Source organism: Suricata suricatta, chromosome 2 (genome assembly GCF_006229205.1).
Source record: "Suricata suricatta isolate VVHF042 chromosome 2, meerkat_22Aug2017_6uvM2_HiC, whole genome shotgun sequence".
Lineage (NCBI taxonomy): Eukaryota > Metazoa > Chordata > Mammalia > Carnivora > Herpestidae > Suricata > Suricata suricatta.
The window spans coordinates 24,484,649-24,507,778 of record NC_043701.1 but is presented as its reverse complement, the minus strand read 5'-3'; the positions used below and the strand labels follow the sequence as shown (position 1 = coordinate 24,507,778).

Below are 23,130 nucleotides of genomic sequence, written 5' to 3'. Positions count from 1 at the left end.
CATCAAAAATGGACAACGAGTTAAGGAACTTTTAGATGCTTCCTAGAGATATGGCTATTATAAAAGTTGAGGCCAATCCGAAGTAAGATAATATGGAAGCTAAAGGAAATACTATCATAAATCATTCTGCCAAACATGCAGCCTTCATCAAGGCTATGATCCTAATTAAACCCTCAAAGGATAAGTCCCTTGAAGGATTCAAAAAGGCCATTGTGAAATATCAATGTAACGCCCCTAAAAAAGAAGAAAGAAAAAATCTGGTTGTACCTCTCACTCATATCATCTCTGGCACTCCCCATATATGTGCTTGGAGGCACAAGATAATTTCAAATGGATGTTAGCTAAATTTCTGTATGAAACTATTCATTATGGTAGAGACAAATTGGCTACTATCTTAAATCAACATTATTGGAGAAAATTTATAAATGCAGTTAAGGATATTTTCAGATCATGTGTCACCTGTTAACAACACAATCCTGGAAAACCATAAAGGTGGAACATAACTAATGGGTTGTATACAGCATCCATCCTCCATAAGATTTGAATATATTTTAGTTAATATACGTCTATTTTAGCATAGGCCGATACATGTCCTTGATAAAAAAGCTTCAGTCTTTAAAGTCACTGAAAAGCTTCTTTATTATGTGTTTCTAACCTGGAACATACCAATTTTTACATAAGTGACCAAGGCATATGCTTTATGGGAACGATTTTAAAAGAAATCTGTAAGGCTTTACCCCCTTATTCAAAAACTGCATTGCCCTTACCACCACAAACTTCTAAAAAGGTTGAAAAAAAAAAACAATGGCATCTTTAAATTAAAATTAACAAAATTTTAAGGAACCCATGACCTTCCTTTGGGAGGCCAAAGTTATTTCTGCTAGCATTTATGGCTCTATGGTCCACCCTCTACCCCTCAGGGACATACCACTTTTCCACCTGTGAACTGGTAACTTAAAGACCCATTCACTTAGAGACCTGTTGTACAGAAATAGGATGAAACACTGAGGTGACTCTTGAAACTAACCCAGTCTTATCACCAGCAAGTTAAAGCTGTCTTCCTACAACATTTTCCTAAACAGCCTCTTCATGATCTTCCACCAGGAGATTCTGACTACCAGAACAGACATAAGAAGAAAACATTCTTGATCCTCATTAGGAGGAATCTTATCAGATACTCTTAACAAAAAATAGAGCTGTGAAACACCAGGGAGTCAATCTTTGGGTTCATTCTTAACAACTAAAAAAGCATTTCTTAGTGCTTCTAAACAACACAACTGGAAGGCTACTCCAATGGGGGTTCATAAACCAAAGAGTTTCAAAGATCTTATGGAAGCAACCAGTCTTGAGATATAAACAGTTGACCCAAAACCTTAATAAAAAGGACATGACCTCAAATAGTAGACAGTTCTTCTGATCAAGAACTCTAATTCTTGTTTTGTTTTGTTTCACCTTCTTGCCTATAACCATTCTTCTTCTCATTTTTAATAGTCCCCTGTTTGTCATCCACTCATAAGGACCTCCCATCTCCTTTTCCTCTCTTACCAAAATTGCTATTATAATTATAATGAAATTTGTTAAATCAAACCTAATCATTTTATTGACATTCTTAGATTCTCCCAAATAGTAGATAGGCATTACCCTAAATCTTACAGATTACCAGATGAGTCATCTATAACAAGATCCCCTGATAAAAACCTCTGAGCAATTTTGATCTCATCAGATGAGGCCATAAGGAATTACAGCTGATGGCATCTGCATTTGAACCCACATGGACAAATGACCTTAAATCACCGTATGACCTGGCTATTGTCCCTCTATCCAGAAAAAGAACCAATTATTACCATCTACTGATCAAGCCCTAGATAATTCTAAATTTGAATCTCATAATCTTCACTACTAGCCAACTACTACTTGCTACCTGGAAGAGAGCAATAGGGATTCAGTGCTATAACCCAGCTAATGTAATACCTTGGTTCCATCCTCATGTAATGAAAATTTCTTTTTTTATTCATGATTCTTCATATGCCCCTTCTGTTACTATGTCATTTGTGACCAGGATGCCTGGTTCTGTTTGCCTCAGACTAACACCTCATATACTTTCAGAATAATATGCCTACACTTTTCAATATATGGAGAATTCTAAAAACCACTAAGGCTTAAAATGTCAACTCAAACACTAGCTCCAAAATGAGGCCACCTTTGGTTATTCATGCACTCTACCTAGGAGAATCACTGACTCACTGTTTATATGAATAATCAGGGCATTGCTTCCAAAAGTAGGAATTCTATAAATAGCAATGACAGTAAGAAACTTAACATTAACTCTAGAAGAAGTTATTACAATATCACCTTTGCCCTAGAAAGACTACACATCAGTCTCAACTTATTGGAAGAAGTAGTAATGAATAATTTCATTGCTTTAGATTTCTTGTTCCTAGTCACGGTGTTCTCTATGCCACTGCTAATACTCCTTGCTGTACATAGGTCACTGAAGCAGTCAAGGTAGAACAGGCTATACTTTGTCTTAAAGGATATGAACCTGGATCTCTAACGTGATCCTAATGTCTTACAGAATCTGTTCTCATGACCTGACTTGGGCAATCAAGGTTCCTGGTCCCAAAACATCTTACAGGAATTATTAATTGTTTTTGTTTTTTGTCAGAGTGATCATGACACTGGTCTATTGCATCCTACCTAGAGTCTTAAATGTTTCTCTGCATCCAATCATTAAATGATAGTCATGATGATACAGAAACAATAAGTTAAAGATCTTGGAAAACAATGACTATGGGAACAGCCAAACAATTCCTGAATGATGAAAATTTGGATATCTAGCTCTCCATGAATTTGTCAACTGCTGGTATGCAAGAGAATAACCCAAAGTGGGAGCTGAAGGGCTGAATATACAAATGGACAATGATCAAACCATAATGACAACAGTACCCAGACCTCCAATCTCTGCACCAAGCCTCAGCCAGATTCCCTATTTTTGTTCTCACTTCCAACTCAGGGCCAACAAGAAAAAGTCAGATCTACTTCTGAAACCAATCACATAAGATACCCCACTTGTAGTTGCCCTACCTCCAGTTTATCCATGCCAGCTATGTCCAATCAGAAACTACCTAGAACCCTCACTTTTCTTTTTCACAGTATAAAGTTTAACCACTCTCCTGACTATCTTTGAATCTCTGACAAAGACAAGTGGTGGTGGCTCAAGCAATAACCAGCTCTGAATAAATAGCCTCTGTTTGTTCTCACTTGGGTGGTTTTCATTTATTTTCACATACTTATACACTGTCAACAGGTAACCCAGCACCCTAAAGTTAATCAAGTATACTTGCAATGTAGAAAATACAATATAGCTTAGGAACTATTGGTTCAGCCCTTTAGGATATCTGTATTCTTGGAAAAGTTAAATATCTTTAAGCCTCAGTTTTCTCACCTGGAAAAGAGCATAACATTATTCCCTAAATAGATTTGGCATGATGATTAGATCTGATAAAACAGAACATATTTATCCCATGGTCTGGCACAAGAGTGTCCAATGTGCACTGGTATGAGGAAAATGAAGATGATGGCTTTTGTGCTTGCTATGCTCTGCAATCCAGTTGTAATCATATCTTGCTGTTTGCTACCTCTCACATTGATGTTAAGAAACTATATCTACAGTGTAATATATATAACACATACACACTCCACTACAAATACAGTTTCTTAACTTCAGTGTATACACACACACACACACACAATTTCAAGCATATACAGAGAGTACAATGAACCTCCATATATTTATCACCAAGTGTCACCAATTATCCACTCATGCACAATCCTCTTCATCCATAGTCCCACAGTTCTCCCTCCCATATTATTTCACTTAAAGCAAGTCTCAAACATTTATCATTTCAGTTTTAATATTCCATTATGCATCATTAAAGAATAAAGACTCTTGTATAAAATATAACCATAATGCTATTATCACTGCTAAAGAATTCCTTAATATTATATAATACCAGTTGCTTGTACTTTGAATCTAATATTGTGAGAAGTTTAACATTGATTTATACACACTTCAATTGTTTCCACACATTTATGACTCCTTTTTTCATTTTTACTTTTGTTTAAAATGGTATTCATAAAAATAAGTGGTCAGTCATTAAATTCTATATTTTTGTCAAGAGGGAGAATTTGAAATAGGACTGATTTTGTCTCTATTAATACCTATCTATACTGCCTTAGGTGAGTTTTTTTTCACAATTTCTTTATATCTAAACAACCCAGAGTAGACTATATAATATTTACTATTTAGTTCACTTTTATACAGTAAAAAGAATTATAGCCAAATGATACCACAGAGAATATGTATGAGGGTTCACTTAATCAGTGTCATAAATATATGTTTAAATATTTTCAAAATATTTACCAGTTCCCTCAGAAATAATTTACCTGTGAGATGATGAATTTTTGCTTGTCTGGTTCATTTGTAAGGTTCAGTTTATTTACTGAAGATTATCGATGTACAGTTACCCGTAAATTGAGAAAATATCCTGTAGGTTGCATATTTATGAAAAGTCCTTCCCTATCATTTATCATCCTCTAAACACATCCTGACCATTTTTGCCATCATCAGTTTTGAGCAATTGATTTTTAGAAGCAAACATTTGAGGGGAGTGGATGAAGGGAACTCATTTGAGCACTCCTGTTTTTATGAGTCAATAACTCACCTCAATGAAAAAGATTTAATTTCACCAAGGTAAGTAAAGTGTTCTTTTAAAAGGATAAAGAGAAAATATCTTAGATTCATTCTAATACTTATCTCATTAGGTGTTTTTTTCTCTCTGTTCTTCTTGACACCCTTTTTTTTCCTCCCAAACTATAGTAAATCTCACAGCATCCCAAAATCTTAGCAAGCCTTATGGAGAAAAAAAAAAACCAAAACATTTAGAATCAGAGATCATTCAACTAGTGAATCATAGTCTTTAATTCTGTCTGGGAAATAACAACAATGATGAAATAAAATAAAAAATCCTTAAGAAAAAAATCTTTTCTCCTATCTGAAATAAAAAGATGGTAAAAAGAGAATGTTCTAAAAATGTGACTTTAAAAAAAATTTAATTCCATACCCAGCGCTCATTATAAGTGCACTCCATAATCCCTATCACATATTTCACCTATCCTCACTCCCCCTCCCCTCTGGTAACCATCCATTTGTTCTCAAAAACTATGACATTTAAAATTTCTTCACATAAAATATATTAGTTAAATGTCAAATGTAATTATTAACAGAAATATCTTATTTTCACTTCAAGCACAATAAAATTGGCTTCTAGATATTTTCCTTCCACAAATCTTAGGACACATAATTTAAGACCCTTAGTGTAAGCATGCTTTAAAACTAGTTAAATATAAATTTAAATTTCTGGGTTACTGACAGAGTTTCATTATCTTCTTTAAGTGAAAAACATCAATTGTTCTGTTAAATATTTTCCAGGAAGAAAACACAGAAGATGTAATTGAAGGCTAAAAGATGATCTTTTCTTGCTTGTTGTCATTAAACTAACTTTTAGGCCCTTAGTGACAATGGAAAATATCAAATGTCAAATCTTCCAACTATAACAATACCGTTCTTCTTATTCAGTCTGCCTCAAATAAATTTTGTAAAAGATTCAGTTATTCAAAAATTTAAAAGTTGTACATTTTCATAACTCTTATCAGAATTCATATTGGCACTATAATCAACCAAAGTAAGTAAATTTTTCTCTAGCATTAAGATACTTACTCTTACAAGCTAAATTCCATCTAGGAAATCATATTCAGTTACTGAGAACTCTGACAAGGAAACGACAGTAATAAGGTAAATGGCATATTGCCTTATATTCAGCTTCCTCATGTCAGGAAGCTGGTTCATTTTTGGCAGAACTTGAGGCAAGCTTTACTCTAGTTTACAGGTATATCTTGGAACATCGCTCAATCAGTGATTTCCTCCACATCCAATTATTACCAACTCCTGTCACTTCAACCTTCTAAAAGTCTCTGTAATTTGCCCTGTTGCTAACACCTTAGTTCAGGCCCACCTTAGCTCTCAGCAGAATTTTACCTAGAGTAGTGGTCTGAGGAATCTCCCTTATTCTGTACCCACCCACCCAATAATTGATCCTTCACTGAACAGTCAGGAGATCCATCCTCCTAGGGAACAAATGTCAGGATGGCTGACAAGCTAGTGTCACGTACAAAATACTTCACAAGTTTCCCCACATTTTACCACCTTCTCTCCCCTTTCTCTTCCTCCACTTTCCCATCCTCCTCCTCCCTATTCACCCACATATCACATCACATTAACCCTAATCTCCTCCTAACTTCACAGATTGCCCATTTTAACAACCTTTGAAACTACTCTTGGATAATATTATCATGGTACTATTAATTAATAGTATTATGGCCCACCTTAACAACCTTTATAACTACACTGAATTTCTTTCCTATTCCTATGAACAAACTATTAATCATGTCTGTCTTAATCATATTAATTATGTCTGAGTCTTAATCATATTAATCTCCTTGGTAAATATTGAATGATGTGAAATTGATTTTGACAGACAAATCAATGTAATATAATAGAGATCTAATAAACAAACCGTAAATATATAAGTATTCATTAAATGATACAGACGTCATTTCAACTTCATTTAACTTTATTGGGATTTGTAGTCAAAAATTTGAAGAAAATGTGGGTTAGGCCTTACCTCATTCAAGACAGTAATATATATACCAAAACATATTAAAATGTCAATGTTTTTTAAACTATAGAAATACTAGACAAACATAAAAATCAGCATTTATATTATACTGGAGGATAGAAAAGATTTTTCCAAGTAGGACTCTAAAGGCAGACCTCAATCAGGAAAGCAGTGTTGGCTTTTCCAATTAAAAATAAATCTATAGCAGTGCCGTCCAATATAACTTTCACCATTGATGGAAATGTTCCATAGCTACACTGTCCAATACAGAAGCCACTAGCTGTACATAGTTACAAGACACCTAAAAATTTAACTAGTTAGACTACAGGATTGAACTTTTTATTTTAATTCATTTAAATTTAAATTAAATTTAAATTTAATAGTCACATGTAGCTATTGGCTTCTATTTTGGGCAGCATGGATCTATAGGTTTAAATAAAATCTTATAAAAAGAAAATAAAAATATAAGCTGCAAAATTGAAAGAAATACATCAGTTGATTAAATAACTACACTATATTCTTAAAACATACATTGATCTTACATAATAGTAAAAAAAAAAAACCCTTATTGGGAAAAAAAAAAAGTAGAGTTTCAGATAACATGCAAAAAGAAATAAAAACAGCCAATAAATATATGAAAGCCATTCATCACTGACTAGTTACTGGAAAAATGCACACTGAAACAATATGCTGACAACTCTATTCTCCCTCTCAGCCCTCTCCTATCTTTACCTCATTCCCATTAGCTGGATTTGTGTCTATCCATTCTACTCTTTCATTTTTTTTCTTTTCTTTTTAAAGTTTTTATTCAAGTATAATTAACATAGAGTGTTATATTAGTTTCAGGTGTACAATACAATGATTCAACAATTCTATACATTTCTCAGTGCTCATCAAGATGAATGTATTCCTTTCTTTTTAATTTTGAGAGAGAGAGACAGGGAGTGGAGGAGAGCAAGAGTGGGGGAGAGGGGAAGAGATAATCTTAAGCAGGCTCCAAATCAAGCTTGGGGCTGGATGTGGGGCTTGTTCTCACAACCAAGAGATCAAGACCTGAGCTGAAATCAAGAATTGGACACAACTGACTGAGCCACCCAGGTGACCCAAGATGAATGTAGTCTTTTTTTTCTTTTACAGATAAATTTGATTTTAATGCATCTTTCTCTTCCTTGATTAATAATTTTTGTAGCACCCACCTGGCAAAAAACTCAGTCTTGGATAAATACAACAGTCCACAGCACAGACACTAGAACTTGTCACAGAAAGCCAGACCTCTGCAGAGAAGACCCCTGAGCAGGGGTCTCACTGGCTCATTCTCAGCACCCCTGGCCAGCCTGCATGTGCCCTTTACCAGTGGTCCCCCCCTTATTTCTTTCTATACTGGCTCTCTTAAAACTTTCCACTATTTCCAAATTCTAACTTTGCCATCTCTGACCTATCGGCCACGAGTCTCAGCTCCTACTTCACAAAAGAAACTAAAGATCACCCAAAAAGAACTTTCTCAACCTCTAGCCTGTATAACATGCACATTTACTACTTTTCTACTTATGCTTTATGCTTCTACAATTATTACCACGGATTTCTCAAAGTCCAAGTCTATATTCCACCCACATTCTGGATTTCACCCTCTCTTTTATACACATTCTTTCTCTTGCCTTTTCTATTTCTCCCCATATAATAGCATCTCTCCCTGACACATTCAAACACACCGAATTCACTCTGATTTTGTAGAGAATATATAATGCATTGGCTTACAAAATCAGCTCCAAATCCCAGCTCTGCCACTCACTGCTGTATGATCATGTTCAAACTCATTCATGTCTTTTTCCTTATCTGTAAAATCTATCTATAGTATAGTCATGAACACTGAATGAAAAAATTTCCACAAAGCACTTAGCATGGTGCTCAGCAAATGCTAAGTTCTTAGAAAATATGTCATTTTCACTATATTGTTAATTTTTTAACTCTCCTTGGCATCATATTCTTTCCAGCCAACCCCCATCTCTTTCCTTCTATTCAGAGCAAAACTTTTAAAACTCTTTCTCTGAACTAGTTTTAGACTTACAGAGAAGCTGCAGAAGTAGTACAGAGCCCCATGTACCCTACACCTAGTTTCCCCTATGTTAGCCACATTGAGTAACCATGGCTCAATGATCAAAACCAGAAAATTATTATTGGTGCAACACTATTAAACTACAGCCTTTATACAAGTTTTGCCAGGTTTTCCACTAATGGTGTTTTTCTATGCCACGATCCAATCTGGGATTTCCACCCTGCAAGTAGTTGTATTTCTCCTTGGTCTCCTGTAATCTTCCTTTATCTTCCTGAGTCATGACCTTAACACTCTGGAAGACAATTAGTAAGTTATTTTGTAGAACTTTGTGTTCTTCAGTTTGGGTATGTCTGATATTTTCTCATGTTACAATTTGAAAAATTCTTGCATTTTTAGTAAAATGCCACAGAAATGATAGTGCCCTTCTCAGGACATAACAAGAGATTCACGATATCAGTATAACATGGAAAAAAACTGTAAGAATTATCTCCTCTAACTGCTCCCATTTCATCTCTTTCAGACTGCTTCTCAATCCACTGTTCACTGACTTCAGTCCCCATCAGTCTGTTCAAACTGCTCTTATCAAGGACACCAAGAACTCTTTACCTGTTTGAATTTTTAACAAAAACTTCTTGGTCCTTCACTCTTAGGTCACACAGTAGCCTCAACATTGCTGAGAGCTCTCTCTTTCTCAGCACATGCACTCAGCTGCTGCCATGCCACACTTGCCTGAATTATCACTGACCTTCTTATATGCTTTTCTCAGTCCCCTTTCCTGGCTCCTCTTCTGTTACCCTTCCTCTCAATGTCAGAGTACTTAGCAATGAGTAGGTACTTTCCCCAGAAGAAGGCATGTATGTCTCTAGTGCTTCTTGCCATCCATATACAGACAATTTCCACATCTATACTTCAACACACTTCTCTTTCCTAATTTTCATACCTATTAAATACAACTATATTCCAAATACCTCCATAAAATATCCTACAGGAACATAAACTGAACCCCCAACCCCCAACCAATCCTAAAGTTTAGCCTTATGAAATATACTTTGTTTTACATTTCAGAAACCTCAAACCTACTAAGCCACTACAGATATAAATTCAACAAAGTAGAGCAGGTCAAGAATGTTATCTGTCCTTTGAAGTAAATTGTTATTAATGTGGTTGAAAATTGCATTAGATTTTGCGGCAGCCATACCACATAATTGACGTATATTGAGCTGACTACCAAAGAAAAATCTCTGTTATTTTATATAAACATATTGCTGTAGCTGTTCCCCCAGTTCTATAGTTGTATAGATAAAATTTAGAACACACTATGTCACTCTATGGCCCATCACTCAAGTCTGATATATTCTGGGATCCAAACATAGTAATTCAATTATTCGTTAAATCAGGATACACTGAGCAAGCATTAAATACTCAACATTTTGTGAGACACTGCAAGTGCAGTAGTGAGACAGACTTTTAGTTGTAACCTCAATCCATTCTTCTCTCCTTGCACAGTATTATAGTTTAATCTGGGCTCCTGGCCATCAGCTAGATACAACACTGCTCAACAGAAATACAATGAGGATAATACATGTGATTCTTAGATTTTTAGTATCCATGTTAAATGAAGTGAAAAGAGTTAAAATTCACTTTAATCAAATAATTTATTTAGCCCAATATATCTAAAGTATTAACATTTTAACCTGTAATTACTTTAAAAAGTATTAATGAGCCACTAGCCTGCACGCGGCGCCGCGGCTGATCATCCGCACCATGAGCGGCTTCAGCAGCTAGGAGCGCGCAGCGCCCTTCACCCTCCAGTACCGAGTCTTCCTCAAAAATGAAAAAGGACAGTATATATCTCCATTTCATGATGTTCCAATTTATGCGGATAAGGACGTGTTCCACATGGTGGTGGAAGTACCACGCTGGTCTAATGCAAAGACAGAGATCGCTACAAAGGACCCTTTCAACCCAATTAAACAAGATGTGAAAAAAGGAAAGCCGCGTCCACGTGGCGAAATCTGTTCCCATATAAAGGATGCATCTGGGACTACGGTGCCATCCCTCAGACTTGGGAAGACCCAGGACACAATGACAAACACACTGGCTGTTGTGGTGACAACGACCCAATCGATGTGTGTGAAATTGGAAGCAAGGTATGTGCAAGAGGTGAAATCATTTCGGTGAAAGTTCTGGGCATACTGGCTATGATCGATGAAGGAGAAACTGACTGGAAAGTCATTGCCATTAATGTGGATGACCCTGATGCAGCCAATTACAATGATATTAATGATGTTAAGCGGCTGAAACCTGGGTACCTGGAAGCTACTGTGGACTGGTTCAGAAGGTACAAGGTTCCTGATGGAAAACCAGAGAACCAGTTTGCTTTCAATGCAGAATTTAAAGATAAGGATTTTGCAATTAATATTATTAAGAGCACTCATGACCACTGGAGAGCGTTAGTGACGAAGAAGACGGACGGAAAGGGCATCAGTTGCATGAATACCACGGTGTTTGAGAGCCCCTTCAAGTGTGATCCCGATGCTGCCAAAGCTATTGTGGACGCTTTACCACCACCATGTGAATCTGCCTGCACGGTACCAACAGATGTGGATAAGTGGTTCCATCACCAGAAAAACTAAGGAAAATTCTGTGGAATACAAGCTGATATTGCTGCGTCCTATTCACCTCGAGTATTGGATGCAAAAGTAGTACCTTCTCAAAGCTTTAAATTCATAGAGCTCATCTACTAAAGCGAATTCTGCTGTGACCAATATATTCAGAATATTAGCCATCTAAAAGCGTTTTTCATATCTCAACGAAGATAACTGTTAGTACATGCTTCACTCGTAAAGCAGTTGTAATTTGGAAGTCATTTGTGAATAAACATGTAGGATAACTACATACTGGATATATATGTTTACCATGTGTTAGGAAATAAAATTATTTTGCTGAAAAAAAAAGTATTAATGAGATATCAGGCAGCCTTCTCTCATTCTCACCTCTTGAAGTCAATGTAAAAGCTACCCTCAGAATTTCTCAGTTCAGACCAGCCACATTTCAATAGTTCAGTAGCCTTGTATGGTCATTGCTACTGTGCTGAGTAGTTAATAGGTAGAGAGGTGTAACCATGTAACCTATCTTACAATTAAAAGTGTGAATACAAGTTGAACTTGTAATTTACTCCTCATTTGCTAAAAACAAAACTACTTGTATATCAGAATCTCTGGTACAGCAGCTTAAGCCTTAACCTAAAAAACACAAGATTTGAACAAGCAACCACATCTTGGCCCTGAGTTTGGCATCCCTCCCATATTCAAGTTCAATGAGAATGTTTTCTTAGTCTTCATCTAAAACAAGGGACCCAAATACAATGGAAAAGCAGGAAAAAACAGACTAGAGCTCTGTGATACACAACTGGAAACTTACATATATAGGTTGTAACAATCTATTAGTCAGGAGCCTGCTAGTACGATCATTCAATTAGTTAGTCATCTTCTTAATTGTCTTTGCATCCAACCTATAGTTCATTCCATCCTGTCATAATGGCTGAAAAATTAGGAGACATTTGTTTAGCCCCACGGCCTCTCTAGAACATCTCCAACATTTCTGGGCATTTTCTGCCACTGTTAAGGAATCAATGCACAAAAACTCCTTGATGATGTTTTCAATATTCCATTGTACCTCCTACCCTCACCTAAGAAAATGTAATAGTGCCTAAACAAATGAGTCGCTGTCATGACTACTTACAATATAGCAGAGATTAAGAATGCCAGTTTTTTTTAATCACTAGTGATTGGTAGATTTCCAGGATTTCTGTATTTATGTTGTGTGTGTGTGTGTGTGTGTGTGTGTATGTGTGTGTGAGAAAGAGAGATAGAGAGAGAGAAAGGGAGGGAGGAAAGGAGGGTGTATATATATATACAGCAGGATGGAAGGGATACACAAGGAAACCTGTCTTACTCTATGTTTGCATAAAAAGAATACAATTATTTGTTTAAGTTCTATCTTACAAATAAATAAGATTTCTAAAAATGCTTCCATTTTTGTATTTTACTGTCTTACTCTATATTTGCATAAAAAGAATACAGTTATTTGTTTAAGCTCTATCTAACAAATAAAAAAATAAGATTTCTAAAAATGCTTCCATTCATTTTTACATAAGACAAGAAATTCTATTCATATTAAAATGATATTATCACTGTTACCATTATTATTTCCTAGGCTGGGGCAGCCAGTACTTAGCCCTCAGCGAGTGACTTCACATTTTCAAATGACAGACAATCTATGTGAATTCATAGCAAGAGATGTTGCAGAGTTTGTTTCAGTCATTGCCTTAGAATCATTATATATCTATATATCTATATATTATGTATTATAATTATATACACACATTATAATGTTGCCATACATATATATGTGTGTATATATATCACAAATACACATGAGGAAAGAAAGAGTCAATGGCCAAAGTCATTGGGCAGATAAGAAATCAATAAAAAAGTGTACTCTATTCTAAAACTTCACTGATTCATTTTCCAGATAGTCATTGCTGTCTAAAGATGGCAGCTCGCTCTTTTAGCTCCCCCTTGTTGACTAGGAGAAAGGTGCCATGTAAATGGGAGGAGGAGATGCATTGGCATCTCAATATATCTCATTAAAGCACTACATTAGCCACAGATTGTGCTTTAGCCTCTGACAGGCTTCAAGAGATGGGTCATTCATTCACTCTTTTTTTTTTAATTTTTTATGATTTTTATTTATTTTTGAGAGACAGAGAAAGCGCACAAACAGGGGAGGGTCACAGAGAACAAGACACAGATTCTGAAGCAGGCTCCACACTCTGAGCTAGCTGTCAGCACAGAGCCTGATGCGGGGCTCGAACCCAGGAACTGTGAGATCATGACCTGAGCAGAAGCTGGACACTCAACCGACTGAGCCACCCACTCTTTCTATTTGGCATGTCACAATAATGACTGCAATGGCAACTGTCCCAAATGTATAGAATTCTTTTTTTGTAATTTATTTTGAGAGAGAGAGAGCACATAAGCACACATACACATGTGCCAGCAGGGAAGGGGCAGAGGAGGGAGGGAGGCAGAGAGAGAAAAAGAGAGAGAGAGAATCCCAAGCAGCCTCTAAGCTGTCAGTGTAGGCCCTACATCATGCTTGAACTTACAAAACATGAGATCATGACCTGAGCCATAATCAAGAATCGGACACTTAACTGACTGAGCTACCCAGGAGCCCCATAGGATCCTTTATAGCTTGAGATACTAGTGGGTATATCTTTTTTAGAAAAAACAGGAACATGAGGTGTTTTATTATTTACTTTCTTGGATAGTATGAAATATTTTGAAATATTTCGTCCTTCATCAACTCTTAGCAATCCCATTATATTGGATCCTTCCTCCCTAAACCATGTGTAGTTAAATTAAAGACGACAGCATACCTAGCTGAATAAGCATTAGGAATAAAGATTCATAGGGGTATCTGGGTGGCTCAGGCAGCTAAGCATCTGACTTCAGCTCAGGTCATGATCTTACCGTCCATGAGTTTGAGCCCGGCATCAGGCTCTGTGCTGACAACTCAGAGCCTGGAGCCTGCTTTGGATTCTGTGTCTCCTTCTCTCTCTCTGCCCATCATCTGCTCACATTCTGTCTCTCTGTCTCTCTCAAAAATAAATAAAATATTAAAAAGATATTTAAAAAAGATTCATAGAAACTTTTCTACTACAAAATCCTCTCGAAAAAGCCCTTCCTCCTCAGGACAGCAGTTAAAAAAAAAAAACAAAGCAGAATTTAGGATGATCACTGTGTCTGCTACTGCACCAGAGTTTACAAAATGATTATATAAATATGACTTTCATTAAAATGTACAGTTGTTTAATAGGGTGCTATTATTCTTTATTATAATTCTTATACCTAATAAATAGGAAACCTAAGGTTTAGAGATATTAAACAACCTGTCCATAGTCAAACAGTTAATAAGTGGCAGATTATCATATTTCTCAGTTCAAATCCAGAATTCTTGACACAAATGGCCTCAGAAGATTGCAAAAAGACTATGCTCTTAGAAGTGTACTTAAATACACAGGACCTAGTAAAATAAGAGAACTATTTCAAAAAACAAACTCTGACTTTGTACCATTAAATGAAAACTCATAAACATTAATTTTAAAATTCAAAACTTTAAAATTGTTACACCAAAATGAAATGTTCATAGATTAAATAAGCCCTTGACTATTATATATTTGGATGGTCAAACTTAGTTTCTATATCATTTTGAGAGTCTAAATCTCTGGAAGTTTAGTAGATTATATGTTCTATATTCCTTTGCCAATGAGAAAGCCATCTCAGTAAGTGCAGATTTGTATAACTTCACAAATTCATGTTCAAGCATTTGTCATATACTTCTTATGTGCCAAAAGCCTGGTGAACCTGAAGCTTGGGACACAGTCATGAGTAGAATCCAGATCATTGCTTCTCTTTTATCCAGAATCTGGTACACACACCATGCTGTCTTCCCAAAATTTCCCTAGTCTACTCAGACCTGCATTCTGTCATGACAACGGTACACACTGGAAGGGATGTTTGCCATAGCCTATTAACCTCATAAAACTAGGAAGAGCAGCCAAACATCTTCCACCTACTTTCAATAGTTTGTAATAAGTGCCCTTTCCATCAGTTTATTTAGGCCATTTTTAAAAAGTGCCTATTTATTCATTCTGAGAGAGAGATAGAGAGCGAGTAGGGGAGGGGAAGAGAGAGAGAATCCCAAACATGCTCAGTGCTGTCAGCGCATAGCCCAATGTGGGACTCAAACTCACGGACCATGAGATCACGACCTGAATCAAAATCAAGAATCAGATGCTCAACCAACTGAGCCACAGGTGCCACTGTTTAGGTCATTCTTAAACCTATTTGTATATTCAGTATCTAAATTCAATCCTTATTCAGTTAAAGCAAAAAGAAACATAACTGTATATATAACTAAACATTATAAAGCTGTTGAAATAGCAAGCTATTTTTCTTTACTTACACTTAAATAACTATTTTGCCTATATCTTTACTTTTTAACCAGATTTACATCTTATATAATTAGATATGACCATAATAATAACTAAGAAGCTATTTAATATGAAACCTTTATTATAAAAAGAGATATGAAAGTGGCTGTGGACTTTCAATTTCCCAAACCACACAACTATCCTTCCCAAAAAACTTAGGAAAAACTATGGACTTTTTGTACTTTCATTTTATTAAAAAAAAAAAAAAACTTGCTCCTATTAGTTCTTCTTCTCAAGCATTTTGCAGTGAGTCCCTAGCTAATGGTAATAACCAAAAATTAAAAGCTACAGCATATGCTGAATGTCTGTATCACCCCATAAATCATATTTACTGCCATTTGTTAACATGCTGCTTTAATTTTAGAAAATTCAATGACAGCTCATGAATTTACAGGATCTCAAAAATGTTGAAGACTAAAGGAATGTTGTTAATTTTAATGTATACTGAGAGGTCACATGATATTCTCAAATTTAATGGTAAAGTAAATTCAGTTAACTCTGCAGAAACATAAGGATTCTTACACAATTAGTTCCTTGGCTTGCCGAAGACAGATTAGGAATCAGGAAACATTTAGGAGCTCAAATCCAACACCTAAGATATGCTTTGAAAACTTTTCTACACCAAGTACAGCTGGTAAAAGGAGCAGTTTGAGAGGTAATAAAGGAGGGGTATGAAGACACCTGATAATGGACAATAGCTACCATGAAAAACGGAAACAACTACCATATGCAAAAACTAATCTCTGAGTAATCATTCTTTGTATTCCAAGTCTTCATTCTCATCCTAAAAGATAAAGATCTACCTATATGTCCAGATAGAGGGAATTTCCCATAGGACACGGGTTGTCTTAGTTTGCTTGGGCTACTATTACTAACTACCATAGACTGGGAAGCTTAAACAACAGACATTTATTTCTCACAGTTCTGGAGATTGGGAAGTTAGAGACAGGGTGTCAGTAGGATCTGGCTCTGGAGAGGGTTCTCTTCCTGGCTTGCAGATGGCTACCTTTTTGCTGAATCCTCACATGACACCAAGAGGAAGCTCTGGTGTCTAGGCCTCTTATAAACAAATGAATGCCACTATGGAGACTCTACCCTTGTGAGCTCATCTAAACCTAATTACATCCCCAATAATCTTACCTCTTAACCCATCTCACTGGGGCTTTTGGCTACAATATATGAATTTGGGTGTGACATAAATAATCAGTCCATGATTCCTGCCATTAAATTTTAATCTCCCTAAAAATTACTATGGGGTAATAAGAAATATTTAGATCACTCATCCTATAACACTTGAGATTCTGATTCATTCCATCTGGGAGGTAACCAGGTACTACTTTATTTTTTTTTTAATTTTTTACTTTTTATTTATTTTTGACAGACAGAACATGAGTGGGGGAGGAGTAGAAAGAGAGGGAGACACAGAATTTGAAGCAGGTTCCAGGCTCTGAGCTGTCAGCACAGAGCCTGATGTGGGGCTTGAACCCATGGACCATGAGATCATGACCTGAGCGGAAGTCAGATGCTTAACCAACTAAGCAACTCAGGTGCCCCCAGGGAATACTTTTAAAAGCAGGCCATAGAATTCTGATGCAAGGGTCCACTGGCCACACTGTGAGACATCCTGCTCTAGGTTACCTTTAGGCAGAAGGGTTTGCTTACAAGTCCCTGTGCTGTGCCTGAAGGAATGAGAGGAAATGTTCTGAGATCAGACTGTCTAATGTATGATAAGATCCAGAACCGCGCAGTACCAACATAGGCACATCTACATAAATGCAAAATGGTGTTTGATTTGATTAATGTATACAGAGTCATTGTCCAATCTCTACCACCAACTATATTTCCATGACCTTTGGAGAACCATTTTTGAACAAAGGGAAATAAAAAAAGAATAAACTTAGATCATATCCTCAGAAGCAATCCAAAGATTTTTTAAGACGGATTTCAAGAAGAGCAATAGATGGGAACTGACTGCCAATTGGGTAAATACAGCTGTGTGTAGGCTAATGGGGTCAGTCTAGTCAAAGAGAGCTTCTTCTGAGCAATAATCCCCTTTACAGTATGATACCATGCAAAATTATCTTAAGAGAGAAACAATAATAAAAAATTTGTGAGGATTATATTTAAGAGCATGTAATTTTTTTAAATTTACTGATCTACTTTGTCTTCTCAGCTAAACATGAAGGGAAATCTATAGTCATAACTGGTTCAAACAAATAAAAGATAACATTCAGAAAAAACTCACAAGGAGAACTGCTCATTCAACTGTCCTAAAGATAATGTAGTACGACCAGATAAAAACCCTGAATGGACAAGGCTTTAAAAGAATTAACTGTTGGAGTTTAATTTTTAAAACATTGAAATCATAACCTTAACAGCTTCAAGGTATTTTGCAACACACATGTTATGATGATTTTTAAAATGATTATTGTTCAAAAGCATAAGAGGGAAGCACCAAAAGAAACAGAATTATAATGCAGAGTAAATTAAAATTACTTTTAGTTTGTTGCATATTTCTCTACAAAAGTTCAAGTTGTCCTTCAAATAAAGGAAACTATTGATGTTTCAAGTAAAAGGAAAATGCATGCCTTCAGAATGCTGCTTATTATTAAATCATTTATATATTGGATATACTCAAGTTATGTTTAGTAAAAGAACAATCCAGTTAAAAAAATGAAGTATAATTCCTACAAACAACTCCTCTTTAGAAGTTAAGACCTCCTTTTAACATCCATTAATGATAAACAGGCCAAAGAAATTAGGCACAGAAGAAACATATCTCAACATAATAAAGGCCATTTCTGACAAGCCCACAGGTAACATCATACTTAATGGTGAAAGGTTAAAAGCTTTTTCTCTAAGATCAAGAACAAGACAATGGTACCCATTCTTACCATTTCTATTCAGTATAGTATTAGAAGTCCTAGCTAGAGCAATCAAGCAAGGGAAAAAAAAAAAGAATAAATGGTATCAGAATTAGAAAGGACATAAAGGAAGTAAAATTGTATCTATTTGTCAATGACATAATTTTATATGTAGAAAATTCTATGGAGTCAACCAAAAAAACCTGTTAAATCTACAATAAATTAGCAAAGTTTCAAGATACAAAATTAACATATAAAATTCAGTAGCATTTCTATACACAAACAACATAATTTTTGGGAAAAAAAGGAAATCAATTCCATTTATAAGAGCATCAAAAATAATAAAATACATATGAATAAATTCAACTAAGGAGGTGAAAGGTATCTATACTAAAAGTTACAGGAAATTAATGAAAGATAATGAAATAGGTACATATATAAAGATACATAAATAGAAGGTATTTCCTATTCATGGACTGGAAGAATTAATATTGTTAAAGTCAATACTACCAAAAACCAAATATAAATTCAATGCAATCTCTATCAAGATGGCATTTTTTTACACAAGTAAAAAAAAAAGCCAACACTCATAAGATGCATATGGAACAACAAAAAAACCCAAATAGCCAAATAAATCCTGAGAAAGAAAAACAAAGCAGGAGGCATCACACTTTCTGATATCAAGTGATGTTATAAAACTATAGTCATCAAAACAGTATGATACTGACACAATAACAGACAAATAGTCTAATCAAGAGCTCAGAAATAAACCCAAGCATATGTGGACAACTAATATTTCAGAAAGGAGCCAAAAATACTAAATGGGGAAAAGATTGTCTCTTCAATAAATGGTGCTGGGATAACTGTATTCACATGTAAAAGAATAAAACTGGATTGACATGTTATACCACTCACAAAAATTAAATAAAAATTAAGTCTTACAGTTGAAGATTTAAATATAAGAAGCTGAAACCATGAAACTCCTAGAAGAAAATATAGGAAAAAACTCCTTGACTTTGGTCTTGGTAATGATATTTTGGTTAAGACATCTAAACCATAAACAACAAAAACAAAAATAAACATATGGGACTACATCAAACTAAAAAACTTCTGCACAGAGAAAGAAACCATCAAAAAAGTAAAAACACAATCTACAGAATGAAAACAAATATTTGCAAACCATATATCTGATAAGGAATTAATATACAAAATACACAAAGAACTTCTACAAATCAATACCAGAAAAACAAATAACCCAATTTTAGAAATGGACAAAGAACATGATTAGACATTTCTCCAAAGAAGATATATGAAAGGCCAAACAGGTACATGAAAAGATGCCCAACATCATGAGTCACTAGAGAAATGCAAATTAAAACCACAATGATATATCACCTCACTTCTGTTACAATGGCAATCACCAAAAAGGCAAGAGATAACAAATGCTGGTATGGATGTGGAGAAAAGGGAATCCTTGTGCACTGTTGGTAGGATTATAAATTGGTATAGCCACCGTGGAAAACAGTATGCAGGATCCTCAAAAATTTAAAAATAGAACCACCATATAATCCAGCAATTCCACTTCTGAGAATATATCCAAAGGGAACAAAAACACTAATTTGAAAAGATATCTGCACCCTATATTCACAGAAGCATTGTTTACAACATTCAAAAGACAGAGACCACTTAAGTGTCCATCAATGAATGAATGGATAAAGAAGCTGTGGTATATAAATACAATGGACTATTATTCAGCTATGAAAAGCAAGGAAATCCTACCATTTTCAAGAACATGGATGGACTTTGAAGGCATTACACTAAGTAAAATAAGTCAGACAGAGAAAGACAGATACTGTATGATCTGATCTCACTTATATGTGGAATCATTAAAAAAATCAAACTCATAAAAAAAGAAATCAGACTTGTGGTTATCAGAGGCAAAGTTTGGGAGAAGGGGGAAATGGAAGAAGGTTATCAAAAGATACAAACTTCCAGTTAGAAGATAAATAAGTACTAGGGATGTAATATTCAACGTGATGATAGATAACATTGCTAAACTATATATATGCAGGAAAATTAAAAGTAAATCCTAACAGTTCTCATTACAAGGAGAAATTTTGTTTTCCTTTTTTCTTCTTTTCTTTTTATTGTATCTATATATGAAGATGGATGTTAGCTAAACCTATTGTGGTTATTATTTCATAATATGTGTAAATCAAACCATCATGCTGTATGCCTTAAACCTATACAGTGATACATGTCAATGATTTTTCAGTAAAACTAGAAAAAATAAGTAAAGTCTTCCTAGATACCAATTGTTCAAATACCAATTGCTCCTATTGATGATTTTAGCAAAATATTACAAGATAAAGGTAGGACTCAGGTAATACATTAAAATTTATTACCCAATTTCTAGGTGCCTAGGAACTTGCTATCACTGGTACACTGGGAGGCAGTTTGATAAACATAAAAATGTTTGTAATCATAAATTATCATTGAAATTAAACTGAATATTTATATCTTTAAATTTTTATTTAATTTCTTTGAAGAGGTGAAGTTTTCCAAATATTTAGATTTATTTTGGATTTTGGTCCTAGGTTATTTGTAAGAACTGGTCCCCAAATGCCATAAAACACAGACACAGATTCTCTCAGGAAAACAAAAATTAGGTGGATGACCCCATCTATGGATCCTAAATGTCTCTCTAAAACTTCAGGAAATTAATTCAAAGTACAAAAGTTTGGTTGCTTTAAAGCAAACAATTTCAAAGGGAACACAATGCACTTCTCTGCTTTAAAACACACCCATACCCCCTCCCCATTCAAGGAGGAGGGGGAAAAGAGGTGGTGGTAATGGAGAAGGGCACTTGTGGGGAAGAACACTGGGTGTTAAATGGAAACCAATTTGACAATAAGCTATTTAAAAAAATAAAATAAAACATTATTAAAAAATAAATAAAACACACCCATAAACTCATTTCTAAAAGGACTGGGCCATCTTCAAGGCCAGAATACTTGTTCAACATCTAGACACAGGCTGCTAAGACTGATGAATGAGAGTGGAGGCAAAAGAAAAAGCTCACAACCACTCAAGGGAATCTTCCCATAGCCTTAAAAACATTCCTTCTTTGGTCAGCTTATTCCATTTTAATTCAAAGCATTATACAACCACTTGTTTAATATAACAAATGAATTATAGCAAAATCTAAGATGAGTCCCACATTACTGAAGTCCACAGAGAATGAAACATAATCTTCCTATTAATTTCCTAGCCAGAATTATGTCCCTATAAAAATGTTTTTAAAAAAACTGCTGGAGCCACCAATAATGACAGTCAACAGATCAAACTCCCATATACTGATTGTATATAAGACAAATAGTATAAATATTAAGCAAATAAATAAAGGCAAAAAAACAAGAATTCCGTGGGGGCACTACCAAAGAAAGATGAAAACATCCACTAAACTTTGAAGCAGAATTCCTAATTCAAGTTTGATCATGGCATTCCCCTACTTCCTATGTAATTTACAGTGAAATTAAAAGTCCATGACATCACCCACATTGTCCTACATGAGCACTCTGCTGCCTTGTTCTCCTACCTCAAACTTGTGTGGGCCACCTCCTCAGCCTGGGCAGCCATTGACTCCCCCAGTCATGTGACCCAACTCATACACCTCTCACTCCTATTTAGTCTTCCCTAAGCCACATAATTAGGCACCCATTTTCTTTCAGAGCATGCTTTACTTTTCCTTTGAAACATTTATTAGCATGTTTGATTATAAATTTGTGTAATTATTTAATTTTTCTCTTCCCAAGGGCTTATATATGGTGAGTAGCATAAACACTCAATAAGGGCTGTTAAATTAATGAAATCCCAGGTCTGACATTTATTACTGGTATGTTATTTTAGACAAGTCATCTGACTTCTCTGAGATTCAGTTTTCTTATCTATAAATATGGGCAATGACACCATAACCTCTCCATATTTTATCTGGGCTATATTTACAAAAATATTTTGCAAAATTGGAAAGTGCCAATCAAATTTAAGGCATTATTGCTTTTATGACATTAAGATCATAACCCAAAGAATGGTTAGGTTGACCATTATAGTCTTCACTTAGTTGCTAAAACACTGTTTAGACATATCCAGAAAGGTCTCATATTTAGTACTAATAAAGTTTGGTATTTAAGGAATATTATAGACTGTTAATAAAAATCAATGATTCTTTGTAATTTATACCTAAACTTGATATTATATTATCTCAAAACCTTAATTAAGTTTATTACCTTTAATATAATTCTTTTCTTTAAAAAGAAATCAAATTGGTATTACTTAAATTTCTATTTATGTGGATTATTTCATCAGCTTAGAAAACAATATAAGGTGCATGCCAGTTTATAATTCGAATACACC

The 23,130-nt window shown here is 35.1% G+C and overlaps 2 protein-coding genes across 2 annotated transcripts in view; one reads left to right on the top strand and one right to left on the bottom strand.

The window, feature by feature from the left end:
* The window catches only part of GRM8 (glutamate metabotropic receptor 8), a 748,501-nt gene that overhangs the window by 320,615 nt on the left and 404,756 nt on the right, over positions 1–23,130 (bottom strand). The window lies entirely within an intron of this gene.
* Positions 10,555–11,510, top strand: LOC115279439 (inorganic pyrophosphatase-like). The gene is given in 2 exon segments (XM_029924000.1): positions 10,555–10,791; positions 10,794–11,510. Coding segments are annotated over 2 exon segments (870 nt in total). The 3' UTR covers positions 11,427–11,510.